The sequence below is a fragment of the Microcebus murinus genome, chromosome 4, assembly GCF_040939455.1.
Source record: "Microcebus murinus isolate Inina chromosome 4, M.murinus_Inina_mat1.0, whole genome shotgun sequence".
Lineage (NCBI taxonomy): Eukaryota > Metazoa > Chordata > Mammalia > Primates > Cheirogaleidae > Microcebus > Microcebus murinus.
Window position 1 is genome coordinate 56,888,818 of NC_134107.1, and position 20,133 is coordinate 56,908,950.

The 20,133-nt window shown below is 39.5% G+C and overlaps 2 protein-coding genes across 6 annotated transcripts; both read left to right on the forward strand.

The window, feature by feature from the left end:
• The first annotated feature begins 546 nt into the window (after positions 1–546).
• On the forward strand, positions 547–20,049 carry LOC105883432 (olfactory receptor 51E2). Of its 5 annotated transcripts, none has more exons than XM_076002235.1 (3): positions 547–720; positions 14,883–15,260; positions 16,179–20,049. In XM_076002235.1, exons 2-3 carry the CDS (start codon positions 15,145–15,147, stop codon positions 17,188–17,190), a joined length of 1,128 nt encoding a protein of 375 aa, XP_075858350.1. In that variant the 5' UTR covers positions 547–720; positions 14,883–15,144; the 3' UTR covers positions 17,191–20,049. The 5 variants fall into 5 exon arrangements, with proteins under 5 accessions (XP_075858350.1, XP_075858352.1, XP_012641956.2 ...); XM_076002237.1 differs by having other exon boundaries at positions 14,883–14,960; XM_076002236.1 differs by lacking the exon at positions 547–720 and adding an exon at positions 3,785–6,054.
• On the forward strand, positions 712–8,515 carry OR51C1 (olfactory receptor family 51 subfamily C member 1). Its single transcript, XM_076002239.1, has 2 exons — positions 712–720; positions 6,383–8,515. The coding sequence occupies exons 1-2, from the start codon at positions 712–714 to the stop codon at positions 7,316–7,318; spliced, it is 945 nt and encodes a 314-aa protein (XP_075858354.1). The 3' UTR covers positions 7,319–8,515.
• Positions 20,050–20,133: the final 84 nt, after the last annotated feature.

Here is a 20,133-nt window from a genome sequence, read left to right on the forward strand (position 1 = left end):
ACATTCTTATGAAATATTTACTGGATATATGCACAGATGTTAAGTGAGATAGTTTTCCTGGTTGTAAGAGAGAGGCTGCTGCTGCTAAGGATCACAAGTAGGCTAATGAAACAGTACTGCGGAGAGTAATGACAGATGCTAAGGAGTTATGGGGTAGGGTGTGACTCACAGTTATAATAGGAGTTGTCTTTTAGCAAGTTGTTATAGCATTTCATTTTTTTAAAAAAATCCTCTTCAGAGTGTCTGCTAATAGTTATGTGGTTTCTTTCTGGGGTGCTGAAAAATTTCCAAAATTAGATTGTAATGATGGTTTTATTCACAACTCTGTGATTTTACTAAAAACTATTATTATAAGCGGTTGAATTTTATAGTATATGCACTATATCTCAATAAAGCTGTTAAAGGAAAAAGCTCTTCAATAAAATGGGAAATGAACAAAAAGCTACATCAGCCTATAAAGCACATAGCCATATAAGTAATTGCATAATGGGACAAATAAAAGACTGTAGGAGGCAAAAGAAGTCTTCTGGGAACCTCCACATACCCTGGAGACACAGTGAGTTAGCACCACCACCAGGAATTGGCCTCTTAGCTCTGTGCCTGTCTCCAACAAGGCTGGAATAAGTCCTTTTATAAGCTCAGCCCTTTACTGGAATTTAAAGCCTCCTCAGCCTTCCAAATCAGCCTGAGAAGCACAGGCAGAACTGCTGTATGGGCTCTGTAAGTAAAACTGCTTCTGTTCAGTGAAAATGCTTAATTCTAGATGACTTGTATTTTTTTATCCACAGGGAATAATTTCCTTAAAATATGAAGAATTCGATTAGATAAATGGGATGGTGGGCTGAGGAGGATGATAAAATTTGTAGAATTATTTATTTGCAGGAAATATGTAGAGAATGTGCATTTTATTTTTCTTGTATGGATTTAATAGCCTGATATTAGTCAAATGGTTTAATCAGTGTGCTAATGTATTTATCATGGTCAGTGAACTACATTTCTAAGCCCAATTATTCTTACTAAAATTGAAAAATTATCAATTTTGAACACCAACTGCATGCCAGGTACTATATTAACACAGTGTATATCCCATCTTATAAAGGAGGAAACTGGATCAAAGGAAGTTTATATTACGTATAGATTTTATTGACACAATGGTTGTTCAGATCATGAGCATTGGAATTAAAAAGAACTGGGTTAAGAATCCCAGCTATGACATTCACTAGTTGTGTGTGAACCTGTACATGCTTCATAATACTTCTGATACTGAGTTCCTTTCTAAGAGAAGTGAATTTCAAGTGAATCTAATAATATTTGCCACATGGTGCTACAGTAAGAATTAAGAGAATGTTTATAAAGCACTTATCACCATAATGTTCATAGAACAAGTATTCAATAAATGGTAGCTATTGTTATAAGTATTCTTTTATTATTACTGTACAAGGTCTCAAAACTGGTTAGTGTTTGAGCAAGAATCTGAACTCAGTTTGGCCACACACACGATAGCCATGTCATTGGCAAAGGCTTGGAGAATATGGATGATGCTATATGGTCTAATTCAGCAGTTAAAGATAGCCACAAGCTACAGTTCATAACAGGGCAATGAAAGAAGAGCATCATTGTGATCTTCGTAGGTATGAAAATTAGTCAAGGGACTATAGCTCATTTCACACAAGAGAAAATGAAAGTATAAATATATTGGAGAAGATGGGTCGGACAGATTTGAGAGTGAAGGCACTACAAAAAAAAGTAGCTTGGAGGAATTTCAGTGCCTCACTCTAATAATATTCATTAGTCCCCCTTTAGTCTTTGATATAAACAGTTTCTTCTTTTTTCAATACAATGAAAATGCAATGACATACAGCTTTAAGTACCCACTATCACCAAATTGTTATTAGTTAGATCTTCTTATACAGACCTACTGATGTTCCAGTTTTTGACATTTCAGGAGTAGAATCAATGAAAAATAATGAATATTTATATGTAGGGAATGAGAGAGAGGGAGAGCAGTGTGTGTGTGTGTGTGTGTGTGTGTGTGTGTGTGTGTGTATGTGCATGTGGGTGTGGGTGTGGGTTGGGTGGGGGACAATTCTAATTAGATGATTTACTAGAGTCTGATGCTCTTTGCTGATCAATGAAGCACAGGAGGAAGAGCCAGGTTGGAAATGGAAGAAGGAAGGAGTCTGTCTGCTCATGTTGAGGTTGAAGTGGCTGGGGGATTATGGGTGGAGAAGTCCTTCACGGGTAGATATTTTATTCACCTTTTATTTACCACTTGAAGCAGAGAGTTTTGATTTGTTCTTCAAACTGGTGCTGGTTGTTTTTCTAAATTACAGCTTTGATTGCCTTACTCTATTTCCATGTTGCGTTACTACCTTCAACATTAAGCCCAAAAACTGCCACAGCTTTAAAAGATTCTGCTAACTCTTGAAATATACAACTCAGAAGATGCCATAATTAGACTGCAGAATTATGAGTCATTTGGATATAAGTCTATTTAAAACCATGGGAATAACTAATATAGCTCAGAGAGACTATATGGAAAGTAAGAAAAGAAGAAGAACTTCTTAGAAGAAAAGCAGACTCATTTAGAGCCCCACAATTTATAAAGCAGAGAACAAAAACATTATTTGACAAACAGGAAAAGAAAAACAGAATAACAATCATGGAAGCTAATGAAGAAGAAAGTTTCAAGGAGGAGGAGGTCAACGTTGCCAAAATTTGAGATGAGAGAGAGAAAAACAAACCTGAAATTAAATTTTCAGACTTAGCATTTAGAAAGCCACAGGCTACATCAGTTGGAGGGTATTCTGAGAGTCACTAGAGAAAGAATACAGACTATTCCTGAAGGTGAAAGAACAATAAACAAAAGCAGATTGTTCTTCAAAGAATTTTTTTTGTCCTTATAAAAGGTGTGACAAGAAATTGAGGGGGAAACAGGGTCTATGTCTTCTACCCCTCACTGTCTAAGCACAGAGCACAGAGCTGTTCAACGTATCCTGGTTCAACTGAGTGTGCTGGAAATATCTATAGAAAAGTGTGGCAAGTTGTCATTTTTGAGTTGGAGTAAAACTTGAGTATTTTAGACTGCAAAAACAGGAACCAATAGTACTAAACAAGATACTAAAGAAGGAAAGGAATTTTGCTAGAGTTAAATTTTAAGAGATGGTGAATGATTTGTTTATTTATTCATAAAATATTTGGAACTGTTTGGCTCTTGATGCTCTGCCACTGAAATCTAAGTTCATTATCCTTTCCATGGAATTCAAGATTTTCGTGACTTGACCCTGGTGATTTCTCTAGCATCATCTTCCACAGCACCTAGTCTTATATTTAAAGCTCCAATATACCAATGCTCTTGTAGTTGTCCAACAAACTGGTTTGTGTTGTCCCATTATTCATGTCTCTGCTCATGGAATCTCCATCGAGAGCACCGTTGTCCTGTGTTTTGTCCTTGTAAGCTCACATCCATCCATCAAAACTTTACACAGTCATAAATCACATAGTCTGTTAAGATTTCTTCAAACTAATTCCTCTCGACACACACGCAGACATGTTCATGTATGCACCCACTCAGAATCTGTCACTCCACACTGCTTCTCTCTCTCACCTCTTAGATGCATTCTATCCTTGTGCCTTCCACAGCTAGGGGCATTTCTCTCTTTGTCTCCAACTCCTCTGACAGTGTCTGGCATGTAATAGGTGTTCAAAATTAGTCACTTTTCATTTTTAGTAAGATCCACTAAACTTCTATTTAAAGATAAGATGTTCAACCTTATAAGCATGAGGTTTTCAGCTCCTGACAACCTATTTGGTTTTCTCAGGCACCAAACCGCCGTTATTTTACTGGCTTCATATCCTCAGTGCTGACACAAGGCACGGTGAGCTCACTGTGTATGTTTGCTATTGAACTTAACTAAATGTTTGTGATGGATGGCCAAGAGCTTAAGTGGAGTTATTGCCTATGAAAAGGAATAAGGAATCATCTGCCTCTGAGCCCGGCATGAATGAGGGGAAGGTGTGGAAAGATAACGTTGTATAGTAAGGGGGAGGAAGGAATTTGAGTTCTCTTCTGCTAGGCTCAACACAGATCAGGGCAAACTATATTCCATGGTTTTGTTTTGTTTTGGTTGGGGTTTTTTTGTTTATGATCTCTCAGCAAGAAAGGGAAAAAATGCCAAGAAGAATAAAAATAGGCAATAAATAAACTCAATTATTGACATAAGGGGATCCATGAAAAAATTAGGATGAAAGAGAAAATATTCAGAGAGCAGTTTAATTTTTTTAAATGATCACATATAAAATGTCCTTGATGACAAAAATTACAACTCAATCATTGCGTAGGAAATAAAAATCATTGTAGCTGGAATTAATTGACATATATGGAGCCCTCTCCACTATCAGTTTTATTATTCATCATTGTACACTAGAAACTGAAGTTATTTAAAAACAGTTCTGATCTTTCTCTCTTATTTGCTTATAAACTCCTTAAAATGGGTTTTGTTTCTATAATCCCTTAGCTTCTAACACAGCACTATGCAAAGAGTAGGTACTCAGTAAATGTTCCTGAGAGCACAAGGCAAGATCAAGGGAAGAAATGTTGCAAGTGTATTATTGCTCAACACTCTTATATATGGTATTCTAAAAGGCTTGGAATTCATCTCTTGACTTATATAAAACAGAAATCTTTCAAGCACTGCTTTCTGTAGAAAGCCTTTTCCAAATACTACAAACCTACAGAACGCCTCATTTCTGTTAATTCATTTTTGTTGTTGTTTTTTGTTTTGTTTTTTAGATTATTTTATTTTATTTTTAATTGGAAAATAATTGTATGTATATGTATAACGTGGTGTTTTAATACATTTATGCATTGTGGAATGATGAAATTAGACTAACTAGCATATCCATCACTTCAAATATTTATCATTTCTTTGTGATAAGAACATTTAAAATCCATTCTCACAGCTGTTTTGAAATATACAATACATTATTATTAACTATTAATCTTATTTCCATTATGAGGTTTGATCATATGTTTCTGATATTATTTTCAACCCTGCCCTGAGGACACTCTCATGACTGTAAACTTCAGAGTCTAAAGTTATAATTTACTTATTTGATCAACTCATGTAACTTAACACTTCTCTTTTTCCCTCTAATTTTCAGTTAATTTCAATTAAATTTTTCCTTTTTTTTTTAACTAAGACTTCTTCAGTGGACCCATGAGGTGGCATTTTATCAGGGTGGATGTGTGGGTCTAGAAACATTTAGGTTCCTCTCCATTCTCTTGTTTATCAGGACTTCCTGTCAGCCATGCAGTATCCTTTCTTTTATCCTGAAAATAGGTACCCTAAAATTGGCTACCTCTCATTGATTGAGCCCTCTCCAGACACAACCCTCATCCCTGTTTTTCCCCAGAGCCCCATTTCCACCTTATACATACTCGTCTGCCTAGCCTGTAATTATCTTCTTAATGGGAAAAAAAAGACAAAAATCAGATGTTTGCAATAAAGTTATATTTTTTCCCCTCCAAAGCAAAACAGTAGCATTATATTAGGTATCTCCTAAGAAGTATGTCTTAGCAAAATGGAGAAAATCCATTCTGGAGAACTACAGATTGAAAAGACAACTACATTTGAACACAGCAGCAAATTATATCAGGTGAGGTGCAGCATCCTCTGCCCCTAGCCTGGTGGGAGGTCTGTGTCCTAACTTTCCATCTCTCCCAAATGTGAGGGCAGGTAACATGTTGGATGGGTCTCTTTAATGGCTAGATGCTAAAAGCACCTGCACGTTATTGCATGGGTGCCTAAGCCACTTATTTGTCACTTTATATGTGTTATGTTGTGCTATAATGATCTCTTTCTCAATATTTTCTGGTTTCCCAAATTGTCTGTAAGCTTCTCTGCTTTCCACACTATGACCAATGCCACATTTCTGCTCCACAGCCCCAGTGTATTTTCCTCTGGTGCCAACTACACAGAAAAATAAATCTGCTACCTCTTCATCACAGTTTAAAAATGCCAGAGAGGATGAAATATGATTGGCCAATTTGAGGTAAAGTGTCTATTTTTAGTTCAATCCTCTGTAGCTGGAGGAGTAAGAGGAAAGGTCACATGGTATCCACATTGTTGTCAGCAAAGGGCCATAGAGAAGAAAACCTTGTGCACTGAGGCAAATTCAAAAAATCAAGGTACACACTACAGCAGTTGAAATATTACCTTTCTTTTTATCAGTTTAAATGAGCCATTCATATGTTCTTATTATATAGGCAGTCAGTTTTCTGTTCAATAAAATTATTTTTAATTGGATTAACACACATAGCTTTTCTGTTTCAGATTTTCTTCTTGTTCTGTACTTTTAATACAGCATGACAACTTTGCAGAATACCACATCCCCTTCCATCATTTTCCTGCTAACTGGTGTTCCTGGGCTGGAAGCCTTCCACACCTGGATCTCCATCCCCTTCTGCTTCCTCTATGCAACTGCCCTCTCGGGAAACAGCCTGATTCTCTTTGCCATCGTCACTCAGCCCAGCCTCCACCAGCCCATGTACTATTTCCTCTCCATGCTGTCCACCACCGACCTCGGCCTGTCCATATCCACTCTGGTCACCATGCTGGGTATATTCTGGTTCAATGCCAGGGAGATCAGTTTTAATGCCTGCTTGTCCCAGATGTTCTTTATTAAATTCTTCACTGTCATGGAATCCTCAGTGCTGTTGGCCATGGCTTTTGATCGTTTTGTGGCTATCTCTAATCCTCTTAGGTATGCCACCATTTTAACTGACTCCAGGATAGCTCAAATTGGAGTAGCAATTGTCATCAGGGGAACCCTAATGCTGACACCAATGGTAGCCCTTCTTAAAAGGCTGTCCTACTGCCGCAGCCACGTGCTCCACCACTCTTACTGCTACCATCCCGATGTGATGAAGCTGTCCTGCACGGACACCAGGATCAACAGCGCAGTGGGGCTGACTGCCATGGTCTCTACTGTTGGGGTGGACTCGGTCCTCATCCTCCTTTCTTATGTTCTGATCATTAAGACTGTCCTCAGCATTGCATCCTCGGAAGAGAGGAAAAAAACCTTCAGCACATGCATCTCCCATATTGTGGCTGTTGCTGTATTCTATATTCCCTTGATCAGTCTGTCCTTTGTTCACAGATTTGGGAAACAAGCCCCAGCCTATGTACACACTCTGATTGCTAACACCTACCTACTGATCCCACCAGTAATGAACCCCATCATCTACAGTGTGAAGACAAAACAGATTCGTAGAGCTGTGATAAAAATTCTCCAGTCCAAAGAAACAGAATTATAGAATTCCTAGCACTAGATGGACACTTCAAGATGCTCTACTCCAGGTCATGTTATCAGTTAAAAACAAAACAAAAAGCCAAAAATATTGATGTTCTTTAAAGTTAAGTGTATAATCATTTGAAATTAAAGCTGAAATCTATTTAGAACATCAGCTAGTTTGACCACTTAATATTACAGAGGAGGTGGTAGAAACACACAAATTGGAGGGATGGGCAACCTAAAGCCTTATGTCTAGAATTTCTCCTCCTCATCACCATTCGTTCCAAATGCCCTTGTCTTCTATCCCTGCCAGTAGCCTTTCTATTCTTACCTCATCCACTTTGCAGCAGAGTGACACATTATGAAAATGTCACTTCTTTCTGAGAAATAGTATTTTCTTACTGTAATAATAATTTTAACTAACATTCATTATTTCTTCTGACAAGTCATAGTTCTAAGTGTTTTTCACATGTATTAACACATTTTATATCTGAAATGGCAGTATAAGGTAGTTCCTTCTTTCACCAATGAGAAAATTGAGTCATAAAATGTTAAGTAGCCTCTTTAAATAGCTAGTAAGTGGCAGAGCCCACCCATGAAAATTGACTCCAGGGCCCCTCATTCTCTTAACTTTAATGCTATCTTGCTGCCTATAATATATATAATGTTTATCTACATATAGATATATAATTGTTACACATACTTATATGTTAGTCCATGTAATTTGTACTAGAGAACATAAATAAGTAAAAAAAAAAAAATTAACAAAGCAAAACAAAATAAAACACAACTCTATCCTCTAGAAATTTTCAATCAAATTAGAGAAGAAAAGCCCAAATCAAAAATCTTTGGGCCTCACAAATATTAATACATTTCTACTGGATGATTTTTTTCAGCTGGAACATATTTCAGAATTTCTCCCAGGCCTCCATTAACTTTCTGCCCCAACAGACAGAAAATGACTATGAATTGCAAATGAATTACAGTTTGTGTCATTTACTTAGAACTGTTTTAATTTGTGGCATAATTATCTCATAATGGCTTAATCCAGAAAATTAATTATTTTCACCTTGGGTGTATCCATTAATTCTCAAAGCATTTATTTCAAAGACACATTGATATCACTTATTTAAGGTGGACCCTATAGCTGGTGTTAGCTCCAGGAAGGAAGTAGAAAGTAGTCATTTGTATCCATAGGGAATTTAGTAAGTGATTACAATACTGGCTATTTACTAATAATGATATATTAGTTAAATCAGCATATTTGCAACAGTATTTTCAGTTTTACTTATTGTGATCTACATATGTTAGAATGTCCAAGGACTTTGTTCTCAGATGTTTTTCTTTGTCATGCTCCCATCTCCTGTCATCTTATCTAGCATCATGACTTTAAAAACCATCTATGTGCTTTCAAACTCCAAAGTAATATCTATAGTCAAGACTCATCCAACTGCCTACATATCAGTATCTCTGCTTGAGTGTCTCATAATCATCTTAGACTCAATATGTACAAAACCATATCTTAATATTCCCATCAAGGGAAATACAGGCTCACCCACAGTCTTCCCTCACTCAGCAACTCTACCTTTCAGGTTGCTGAGTCAAAACACTTGAAGTTACACCTGATGTCTTTCTGTCACTCCTATGCCACATCCAACCTATCAGCAAATCCTAATTATGCTTCCTTCCTGAGAGTGATAGCAAGAACTCAACTACCTTACTCCACCTCTACTGCTACCACCATGATGCAAGCCATTATCTTGGACTGGAAATATAATAGCTTTCTGGTGGACTTTCCTTCACCCATGTTTGCTTTATTCTATTTTCCCTACAGCAGTTAGAGTGACTATTTTAATACACAAGTTCAACATGCTCCAATGGCCTCCTGTCTTACCCAGGGAAAATTTACAGTCATTGTAATAGCTTATAAAGATCTATATGATCTGACTTCTCTCCAGCATCCCAACTTCATCTCCTATCACTCTCCCCATGACACACTCTGTGACACTAGCCTCTAGATATTTTCTTAAGCTCACCAAGCATGCTCAAACATCGGAGTTCATACTTGCTATTCTCTCCATCAGGAATGTTCTTCCCCCATAGACCCACATGGCTTACCCCATCATTCCATACAGATCTTAGCTCAAGTGTAGCTTGTGACAAGGCCCTTGACATAATAATAATAATAATAATGACAGCACTTCTCCGTCAATCCCTATCTGTATTCATTTTCATCCTTACCTGCCTTGTTTTCAAGTTTTAGCACTTGCATCCCCCAACATATTGCATATGTTTATTTCTTTTCTTGTCTTCCCACTACTTGACAAAGTCTTTGAGGATAAGGAATTTATTTCACTCATGTTATCTCCCATCCCCTAAAACAAGGCCTACCATATAGTAAAAATAATGAAATGTTTAAGTGATCTGGCTCTATCTAGCTTCCCTCTGTACAAAGCACAACAAACAACTTATACTTCCTTAATCCTGAATCCTTGTGTCACTTTCCAGCCTTTGCACAACTGTTATCTCAACCCATAGCCACTCTTGCTCTCCTGTGTCCCTGACTTAGAAATGACTCTCTTTCAGGGACTTTCTCTGACCTCTCCAGTGTACCTGGTGTCCTTTCCAGGTTCTGCAGCTCCTCATCCTTCTTTCTCGTTACAACCCTCTCCATGCTATGTTGTAACTGTTCTCCACTACAGCAGACTCTGAGGTCACTTCTTAAGGTCAGGGACTAAGTCTTATTCACTGTTGTTTCCACAATGCTATCCCCAGTGTCTGGTCCATAGTAGCTTTTAATCTTAATTAAATTAATGAATAAATAAACAGCATCTTTCATAATTAAGGATTTGGATGGCACACAAGAAGACAACAAAGTTCTTTAATATCAGAAAGTTCTTCTAGTTTCTACAGATATATTTTCACGAGGCTAGAAATTTGGAGAATACAGTACCAGGTGCTGACTTTCTGTAGGAAAAGTTCACTCTGGCTCATATGGTCTAATATAGCCTCACCCTAATCTTGTGCAGTCTTCCTTCACCCTCTTTCCAACATAAAACTTGCCTTAGCTGGACACTAATGAATGTAGATAAAAAACAAATATGTTAGGAGGCTATTTTAGAGAGGTGATTTATATTTTGAATAAACTGCCAGTCTATTTCTGTGTATTTCTGCCTCCTTCTAGTCCCTCAACTGTACCCCATGGATCATCCTTCTTACATACCTGTGACTCACAGTGAAGCAAAACAAAAATCCAAAGCAGCTACCGTCAGGTCCAAGATGGGAAGATGGGGAAGCTGAGATGATGAGGGCTTACAGACTAGATTTTTGTTTGTTTGTTTCCACACTCTGCATGGGGTAGGGATAAAGGGAGGATTGAGGGAAAAAGAAAACACAGGGCTGGAGAAGAATGGAGTTACTCAGAGTCCTAAAAATGCAAAGCAGGAGAAGGAACTTCAATCTTGAGGACCAGACCACTGAGATGCTCATACCATTTTGCAGATTTTCTCCCCAACCTCATCCCATACATACTAATCTGTGGATAGCCCTATGTCCAACAATCCTGGAAACTTGCATCACTAGCAAGTGGGTAATTTGGACACTTCAAGAATGAGTGGATTGCAGAGCAAATGTTATCCTCTGATGAAGGCAGAGAAGCTCAAAACGAATCCAGTATTTTCCTAAAAGCTGGAGCACTAGTAGCCACATGGTCACTATTGTAGCTACTTGGACATGGTGATGGTGATGAAGATGGAAATAAGATAAAATATTCAAGATAGTTTTAGAGAGTAAACTAGATAAGATTTTTTGAATAAATCTTATCTGAACTTTTTTTGAATAAAGATTTATTTTTGAATAAATCTTATTTGAACTGAATATGAGGGATGAAGAAAAGTTGTGTATCTTCAGTTTCTGTCTTGCATAACTAAATTCATAAAAACATCCAGTCTTATCCTCCCCAAACTCACCCTCCCAATGGCTTCTAGAATAGCAATCTAACATACATGTCCAGTTGCAATGTCCCTGCTTGAAACTATGTGTTCACCTCCCAAATCCAACAGGATGAAGTCCTTCAGTTCACAATCTGCCACTGGCTCACATCCACTGACCTCTCTAATGTCTCTCTTTCATTTTGGGGTTGCCTCTAACCTCCAGCCAAGCCCCACTACTAATAGTTCCCACTTAGAGAATTCTGTTTCTTTCCTCCATGATTTTCTCTTTGCTGAAAAACCCTCTTTGGGGGCCCATCTCATGACTGAATAAATGCCTCCTCTCAAGTTCTCATCAACATTTGTGGCATTCAGTGCTCATCCACATTACTTCAGAATTGATTGTGTAGGTGTCTATGAACACGTTGAAGGCAAAGATTTGGTATTATTCCCCTCTGTAACTCCTAAACTCAGCATAATGCCTGAACAAAACTAGCATTGTGCTTATGCTTATTACACAATGAATGAACTAACTCCATTGTCAGATATAGGTGACTAAATAAATGCTTGGTGACTGAGTGATAAAGAAGTAATTCTGTCTCTATTTTCAGAGATTACAGCGACAAAGACAGGTAAGACTCATGTGTGAGCACACTTTAACAGGATGGCAGACAGAGCAGAATAAAGTGCTGAGTAAGGTATAAAAACAGCCTGCTGGCCATGATGGCACATGTCACTGGGATAGAGAGGCAAGAGGGTCATGAGGGCCTGGAGATACTTTCTGGAGATGGTAGTGATGGTGCTTTTTATATTTTATTTCATTTTGCTTATGACATTGTAGGCCCTTGTTAAACATTATTGAATGTGAATAATTAAAAAGACAGAATATCTTGTTCTTCAACCATAATATCACTATTTAATTGTGTGACCTAAGGCAAAGAGCCTTCGTCTCATCTGTTCTTCACCTGTAACACAGGTACAAGAAAGAATGGTTTTCCTACCTTAAGGGCTGTTTTATCAACCAGAAGAAAAGCTAGGGAAAGATATGAAGACATGCATGTCCCCATTTTGAACTATAGGGCTACATTTTATTTTTTTTCTTTTTATTTTATTTTTAGAGAGAATGCAAACTCTTAGAGTCCAAGGACCATGACTATTCTCCCACTTTGCCTGTTGTGTCTAGGGCAGTAGCTAATGAGGAAACACACTAGCCCTGTGGCTGACAGTCGGAGCTTGAGCTAGCCTGGGAGAAGGGACAGATTGTTGAGAGACCTGCATGTGTGAGTGTGGGGGTGACAGCAGAGGCAGTGGGCTCCTTGGGATTTCTCCCCCTGGACAGGAACAGTGGGAGACCTGTGGGAGTGGCACACAAGTAGACACAGAGATATTGTCCCTCTGTCTGCCAAGTCCCTGGGGCCTCAGCTCATACTCCCAAGGCTGTTCCCATGGGCCTTTAAGTAGTTATAAAACAGGCTGATACAGAAGGGATATCAGTTCCTGCTGCTCTAAGTAGCACTGCACCATTCTCAGGTGAGTGTGCCTTCCCCTGGGGTCAGGCAGCCTTAGGCTCTTGTCATCCAAAAGACATGAAGACCCCAAAAACTGCTTCATGGCAGGGATGGGGAGAAGCCCTTGTGCTCCCATCCACACCTTCATGGGCTGGGAAGAAATGTCACAGAGCCTTAGCTAACAATCCAGAAAGGCAGGTAAATGCAGCAGCCACATTCATACACAAGGAAAAGCTGAAACCGGGTCTAGCAAGGAGTCACTTTAGATAGGAGGCCAGACAGCACTGGAGGAAAACATGGTATCCTGCGATTACTACCTTGGGAGATGAGCTAGTAATGGCCCAAAGTCTTACACTTCAGTAAGGAGTGCAGGTGCCAGAAAATTAGAAAAGGTGCCCTGCAGAAAGAAGAATCAAGAAAGTATCTGACTCTGTGGCCAACAGAGACCCTTGTGTCAGCACTGCATGTGGTATCATGGGCAAAGGCCTTGAGAAAGTGGAACTATGTCATTGTAATCCCCTTAATCTGCCCCCCCCCCCCCCCGCCTACCCTTTTCTTCACCATAAGTCCTAAGTCTCTTGGACACAGTGGTCTTGTGATCTGGACTCTCTACAGGAAAGACACTTTAGCTTAGTCTCATGGTTTTAAGCATGATATTTTTAGATTCCTGCATTTCCATCCCCAAGGTATCTGTGATGGATGCAGAGATGGATGGATGGATGGATGGAAACGAGATACAAGCTGTCTTGTATCTCACTGAAGGATGCAATTATCTGCCTCCAAAAGGCTTTTTACGTTCTGACAGCAGCTAGCAGCCAAATTTGGGATTTGTTACTTGTCAGGAGAGTAATGTTATGTCTGCACAAGTTCTGAGGATGGAGAAGAGCAAATGGAGGCCAGAAGTGTGGCTTTTGTCATCTTTGAACCCTGGATCTGTTTGTCCTTGCTTACTCAAGATGGGAAATATCCAATTCAAATTGTTTAGTACTCATTTTATCACACTGTGTTTTAAGATCACTGGTCTCTAAACTCTCTCCACCCACTAAGGCCAAATTGAAGGGCATTTCCCAGCTGCAGGAAGGACCCAGGTGAGATGTGAAGAAGAATCCTGGGAGGGATAAACAGATTAACCTGAATACAATCAATGACGACACTTGCAGAGTTTATTTCCATGCATCAGAGCCTCTGCTTCTTACAGCCAAGCCATGCTCTTTAAAAACAATTAGCCCTAAAGAGCAGGGCACCTAGAGTACCTAGCAGAGTCTGATGAAGTCAGAGTCCAGGTGTTTAGGTGGGAGTCAAGAGTTGGGACAGGCCGGGCGCTGTGGCTCACGCCTGTAATCCTAGCTCTTGGGAGGCCGAGGCGGGCGGATTGCTCAAGGTCAGGAGTTCAAAACCAGCCTGAGCAAGAGCGAGACCCCGTCTCTACTATAAATAGAAAGAAATTAATTGGCCAACTGATATATATATAAAAAAATTAGCCGGGCATGGTGGCGCATGCCTGTAGTCCCAGCTACCCGGGAGGCTGAGGCAGAAGGATCGCTTGAGCCCAGGAGTTTGAGGTTGCTGTGAGCTAGGCTGACGCCACGGCACTCACTCTAGCCTGGGCAACAAAGCGAGACTCTGTCTCAAAAAAAAAAAAAAAAAAAAAAAAAAAAAAAAAAAAAAAAAGAGTTGGGACAAAGAAACACTGGGCTTCTAAAAAAGAAATGTCTCTCTTGAGATGAATGACTTGTTGGTGCAGGTTCCGGGAAGGGCAAAGTTCTAGGAACATCACAGTAAAATCATTAATCTCTCTCCCAAAGCCAGGACTCAACTCGGCTCTCTTTGGTTACAATGGAAGTGGCCCTGGAGGCAGCTTTCAGGTGTGTAGATATCCACCAATCAGGAGCAGAGAGAAGAACTTTTACAGGGACCATGCCAGACAGCTAGGATCTGTGGCAGGCCACATGTCCTGCCAGCATCTTCATCTCTGAAGAAGTCATAGGAAAGAGCCACTACCTTTGATTTTATGACCCCTGATAAGTTTCCTTTAATCCTCAAGAGATTGACTTTTGGTGATTTTTCTTAGTTTTTATTTGTTTTCTTTTCAGGTTTATTATTTTTTTTAATTGCTGTTGTTGTTTCTTTTTCTCCTTGCTGATCTTAGATCTGAGGACCTGGAATCCTGAAAATTTGCAAAGTATCTCCTATCCGCACTGCCTTGGAACATCGATTATTCCTTTCTGTAATTTCTTTCTTTTTTTTTTTTTAAGAATCAGGGAAACAAACAAACTTTACTTAATTAAAAAGTAAACAGTTTATTACAGCTTAATTACATTCCCTGTGCATCAGCTTTTCATGCTTCAACAATAGTGTTCCTTCAAGGCTTTAGAATTTCTTTTTTTTTCCTCCTTTTATTTCATCATATTATGGGGGTACAAATATTGTTAGGGTTACATATATTGCCCCTGCCACCCCTCCCCCACCTCTGTGCCCAAGCTTCAAGCGTGTCCAACCCCCAGATGGTGCACACCACACACATTACGTAAGTATACACCCTTCCCCTCCTCCCCCTCCCACCTGCCCACCACCTGATAAAAGTTTTGTTTTTATTTTTGTGGTTTTTTTTTTACATTTTGGTTACATTGTATATCTTTGCCTCTCCGTAAGAAGGGTTAGAAGTATTCCCTTCCCCTCCACCATGTTCACCACATCCCTAAGATGTGCCCCGCCCCCGCCGCCGAATCCCTGTGTACACTACCACCATTTGAGCACCATACCTTTCTGTAATTTCTACTCATGTTTCAAGACTAAACAGAAGGATCATCTTTTCCAGGAAGATTCCTCTGCTCATCCCTCTCTTCCTGTTCATTAACTGCACACCTTATGCTAGCATTTACCACAGTACTCCAATATATTGGTTACTTGTCCATTTTCCACCTGAGGCAACCCATCTAGAGAGCAAGGGAAGTCTTTCAACTCTGTACCAGTAGTGCCTAGACAATAGCCTTGTACATAGTAGGTCTTATAAGTAAATTCTTATACAATGAATTGATAAGTGAAAAAGTAGGGGAGGCAGGGAGGAAGAGAGGGAGGGAAGGAAGAAGACAATCCAATCTGAAGGTGTCCCCAGTAGGGTATCTATTAACACTTACCTGAGAAAAAGGATACCCAGTATCTAGACAATGAAGATATGGACCAGGAGGAAGAGTCTGAGGGAATCTGGGATGTCTGTATTTTGGGATAAGCATTAGTCATCCCAGGTTTCCTTTTAAAAAATTGAATGGGCATTGACAGTAGTGACTGAAAAATGAATTTGAACTGTCACCTTTCCTCCTTTGGAAGAGGGTCTGAGAGCTTATGAAAGAGCCTAAGTGGGAGTGGGAGGAGACAGGAGGGGAGAGGGAGCTGGGATGCTCAGCCCAGGTGTACAAGGGACTCATTGTGTTCCATGTCCCTGCAGGTTGCCAACACAACACACCCTCACCAGTCCCACCTCTTTTGTGCCAGCTATGAGTTCCTGCAACTTCACACATGCCACCTTTGTGCTTATTGGTATCCCAGGACTGGAGGAAGCCCATTTCTGGATCGGCTTCCCTCTCCTTTCAATGTATGTTGTGGCAGTGTTTGGAAACTGCATCGTGGTCTTCATCGTTAGAACAGAGCGCAGCCTGCACGCTCCCATGTACCTCTTTCTCTGCATGCTGGCAGCCATTGATCTGGCCTTATCCACATCCACCATGCCCAAGATCCTTGCCTTCTTCTGGTTTGACTCCCGGGAGATTAGCTTTGACGCCTGCATTACCCAGATGTTCTTTATCCATGCCCTCTCTGCCATTGAATCCACCATCCTGCTGGCCATGGCCTTTGACCGTTATGTGGCCATCTGCCACCCACTGCGCCATGCCGCAGTGCTCAACAATACAGTAACAGCCCAGATTGGCATGGTGGCTGTGATCCGTGGGTCCCTCTTCTTTTTCCCACTGCCTCTGCTCATCAAGCGGCTGGCCTTCTGCCACTCCAACGTGCTCTCACACTCCTACTGTCTGCACCAGGATGTGATGAAGTTGGCCCATACAGACACATTGCCCAATGTGGTCTATGGCCTTACTGCCATTCTTCTGGTTATGGGCGTGGATGTCATGTTCATCTCCTTGTCCTATTTTCTGATAATACGAACAGTTCTTCAACTGCCTTCCAAGGCAGAGAGGGCCAGGGCTTTTGGGACCTGTGTGTCACACATCGGAGTGGTACTGGCCTTCTACGTGCCACTCATTGGCCTCTCAGTGGTGCACCGCTTTGGCAACAGCCTTGATCTGACTGTGCACATTGTCATGGGTGATATCTACCTGCTGCTGCCTCCTGTGATCAACCCCATAATCTACGGTGCCAAGACCAAACAGATCCGAACAAGAGTGCTGGCTTTGTTCAAGATCAGCTGTGACAAGGACGTTCAGGCTGTGGAAGGCAAGTGACCCTTACCACTGCACTTCCCCTTATCCATACTGGCTTGATTTATACAATTATTTCCTAACAATAGCTTAATTCCAGTTTCCCACAAGCACATTAGTGCTTTTGTCTGGCTGGAATAGTAAACTAAAGTATGATCCATCTACTTCATAGAATATTCTGTGGAATAATACATATTAATGGAATATTGTGTGGTTTAAAGACTGCTATAAAACAAAACATGTTTATAGTGTAAAGAAAAACAATAAAGGTACATGACTGTAACTTACTTGAAATATAGTGTATGCCTTGGAGAAAATGTGCTCAAATTACTAATAATTTAGTTTTGTCCCTACTTTCTAAATGTCCTTATTATGGAGGTATTGTTTAGCTGGCATGCACAACTTTTAAAATGGGGAAAATGAAGTTGACAATTTACAAAAGGCAGGGCTTGTTACAATCCTCACAGTTGATTTATTATGCATTACCTAGAAATTTATATAGGGCTTTAATAACAATGGCTACAAATGTATCTTGTGTGCCTACGATGTTCTGGGCACTATTACACATGCTTTATGGGTTTTATATGATATTTACAATTTCATGGGGTAGGTGCCATTTTTGTCTCCTCATTGCAGGTGACAGAAATGAAACTTATATTAACAAAGGGACTTAACTAAGTCACAAACTTGTGGGTCCTTTGCCAAGATTTGAAATTAAATTTGATAATTGAATACAGTTACTAAACTACCATGTTATATTGCTTCCTTTGTAACATCTGCCCTTATTTCCTCAGCCTGTATGAATCCTTTGTTTTCTCTCTGCTGTGTGCTAAGATTGATGGCTTTGTATGTGTGCTGAGAGATAACCCTGCCCTAGCTGGGGACAGCATGCTCAAATTACTCTCCATGTTTTACAACCATATCTCCTAGTCTTATCGCATTCTTTCCAGGGATGCAGGGAGAATGTATTTGTCTATTTATCTCTTATATCACAATCATATCTTCCATTTTTTAGTGTGCCCTGTACCTGTCAAACATTTGAAATGTATGGCACATGATACTATCTGAGTTTTAACTTGGGTATAAGATAAAATAAAATTTTAAGTTTTGCGAAGTTGCTTTTACATTTGTAGAATCCTATAAATCAGAATCGGAGAAATGAGAGGATTCCTAGTCATTTTTCTCACCAGGGCAGAAGTTCTGACAGGTATGGTTGGCACAACTGTGAAGATGCTGAATGTATCTGGTTTCAAGGTGGGATATACCCACTGTATTGTTGAGAAGCGCCGATAAGCAGCTGAAATCTGTATACAATTTTGGGCCTATATGTTTCCTCTGTCACTCCACTGAACAAGTCTCGGATGCAGGAACTAGATGGATAAACCATGAAGGAAACTCCATACTGTGGGCTCTTTCCTAGGAGGAGGGAACAGCAGACACACACTCTCTTCTGGCAATGGCCCTGCTAGCATCTGGATCTGTGAGCATCCGATTGTGATTTATTGTTCAGAGGCAGCAAAGTAGCCTCCAAAGTCATGCAGTTAATCAATGCAGATAGGCCAGGCCTGAAGGAAGGAGACAGAATGGGAGGAATGGAGGACTTCCCTAAAGAAATGAAAGTACTTTGTAAAAGTAGAAATTTAGGTATTGGACCCTACCCTTGAATAGTGAGGGTACGGGCCTCATTTTATGAGATTGAACTCCCTTTATGTCTCTCCCCACAACCTCAATTCTCTTCTATCTCCCTGTCCATTCCTGTACCTCAAATCTCCTCCAACATACTTCCATGTGCCTAAGAATGTGGTCATATTGGCAATTTAATGACTAGTGTATCTCTTTCTCTCAAAATTCTTACTGTCTCTCACTATAGCCCAAGTCATTTATATTCTATTCCTTTCACTCCTTCCCTTCCCCATCCTAAGATTTTTAAATTTTAAGAGTAGCCACATAGCCCAAAGGATTCTATGCCAATGTTCATATTATAGCAGCATTATCCCCAATGACCAAAAGTTGTAAATGATCCAAATATCCACCAATAGATGAACAAATAAGCACAATATGGTGTATACATGCTATGGAGTATTATTCAACCTTAAAAAGACATAAAATTCTGGCACAAGCTACAACACTAATGAACTTTTAAAACACACTAAATTAATAAGCAGACACAAAAGGACAAACGTTGTGTGATTCCACTTATATAAGTACCTACAATGGGCAAATTCATAGAGACAAAAAATAGAATACAGATTACCAGGGCTGAATGTAGGGAGGATGGGGAGTATTGTTTATTGGATACAGAGTTTCAGTGTGGGATGATAGGAAAGTTCTGAAAATGGATAATGGTTATGGTTGTACAACAATGTGAATGTACTTAATGCCAATGAATTGTATGCTTAATGTTTAAAATGGTAAATTTTATGTTATGTATGTTTTACCACAATAAAAATGTCACCCAAAAGAATGTAATATCTCATCATCAATTTTATATCAAGAATATGTTGGAATGATTGTATTTTGAATATATTGTGTTAAAAATATTTATTAAGTTTTTTTTAAGACACTCAAAGAAAATGATATTTAGTCCAAATAGTAATAGTAATAAAGTTTTAATAGTGTAACTACCATGGTTGTAACAAGCCCATTATTTTTAGTGGCAATTTTTATAGCTTTCAAGTCCCATCCCAAAGGCCTCCACGTATCCGCATCTGGTCACATAGCCCAAGGAGGAGCAAACAGAGGGGGAGACAAGGCTTCCTGTCACTGTGCACACTTGGGTGAGTCACACTTCCTCTGCTGCTTTTCTCTATCTATAGCCTTATAGTGGGTTTCATTTCTCACACAAAAAAACAGAAATAGGAAAAAAAAAAACTTCCAACTATATACTTTGTAAATCCTTCTATGACTATTAGGTAACAATTTAGCAAGAACTTACTTGCTATTGGAATAATAAAGTTATGATTATGT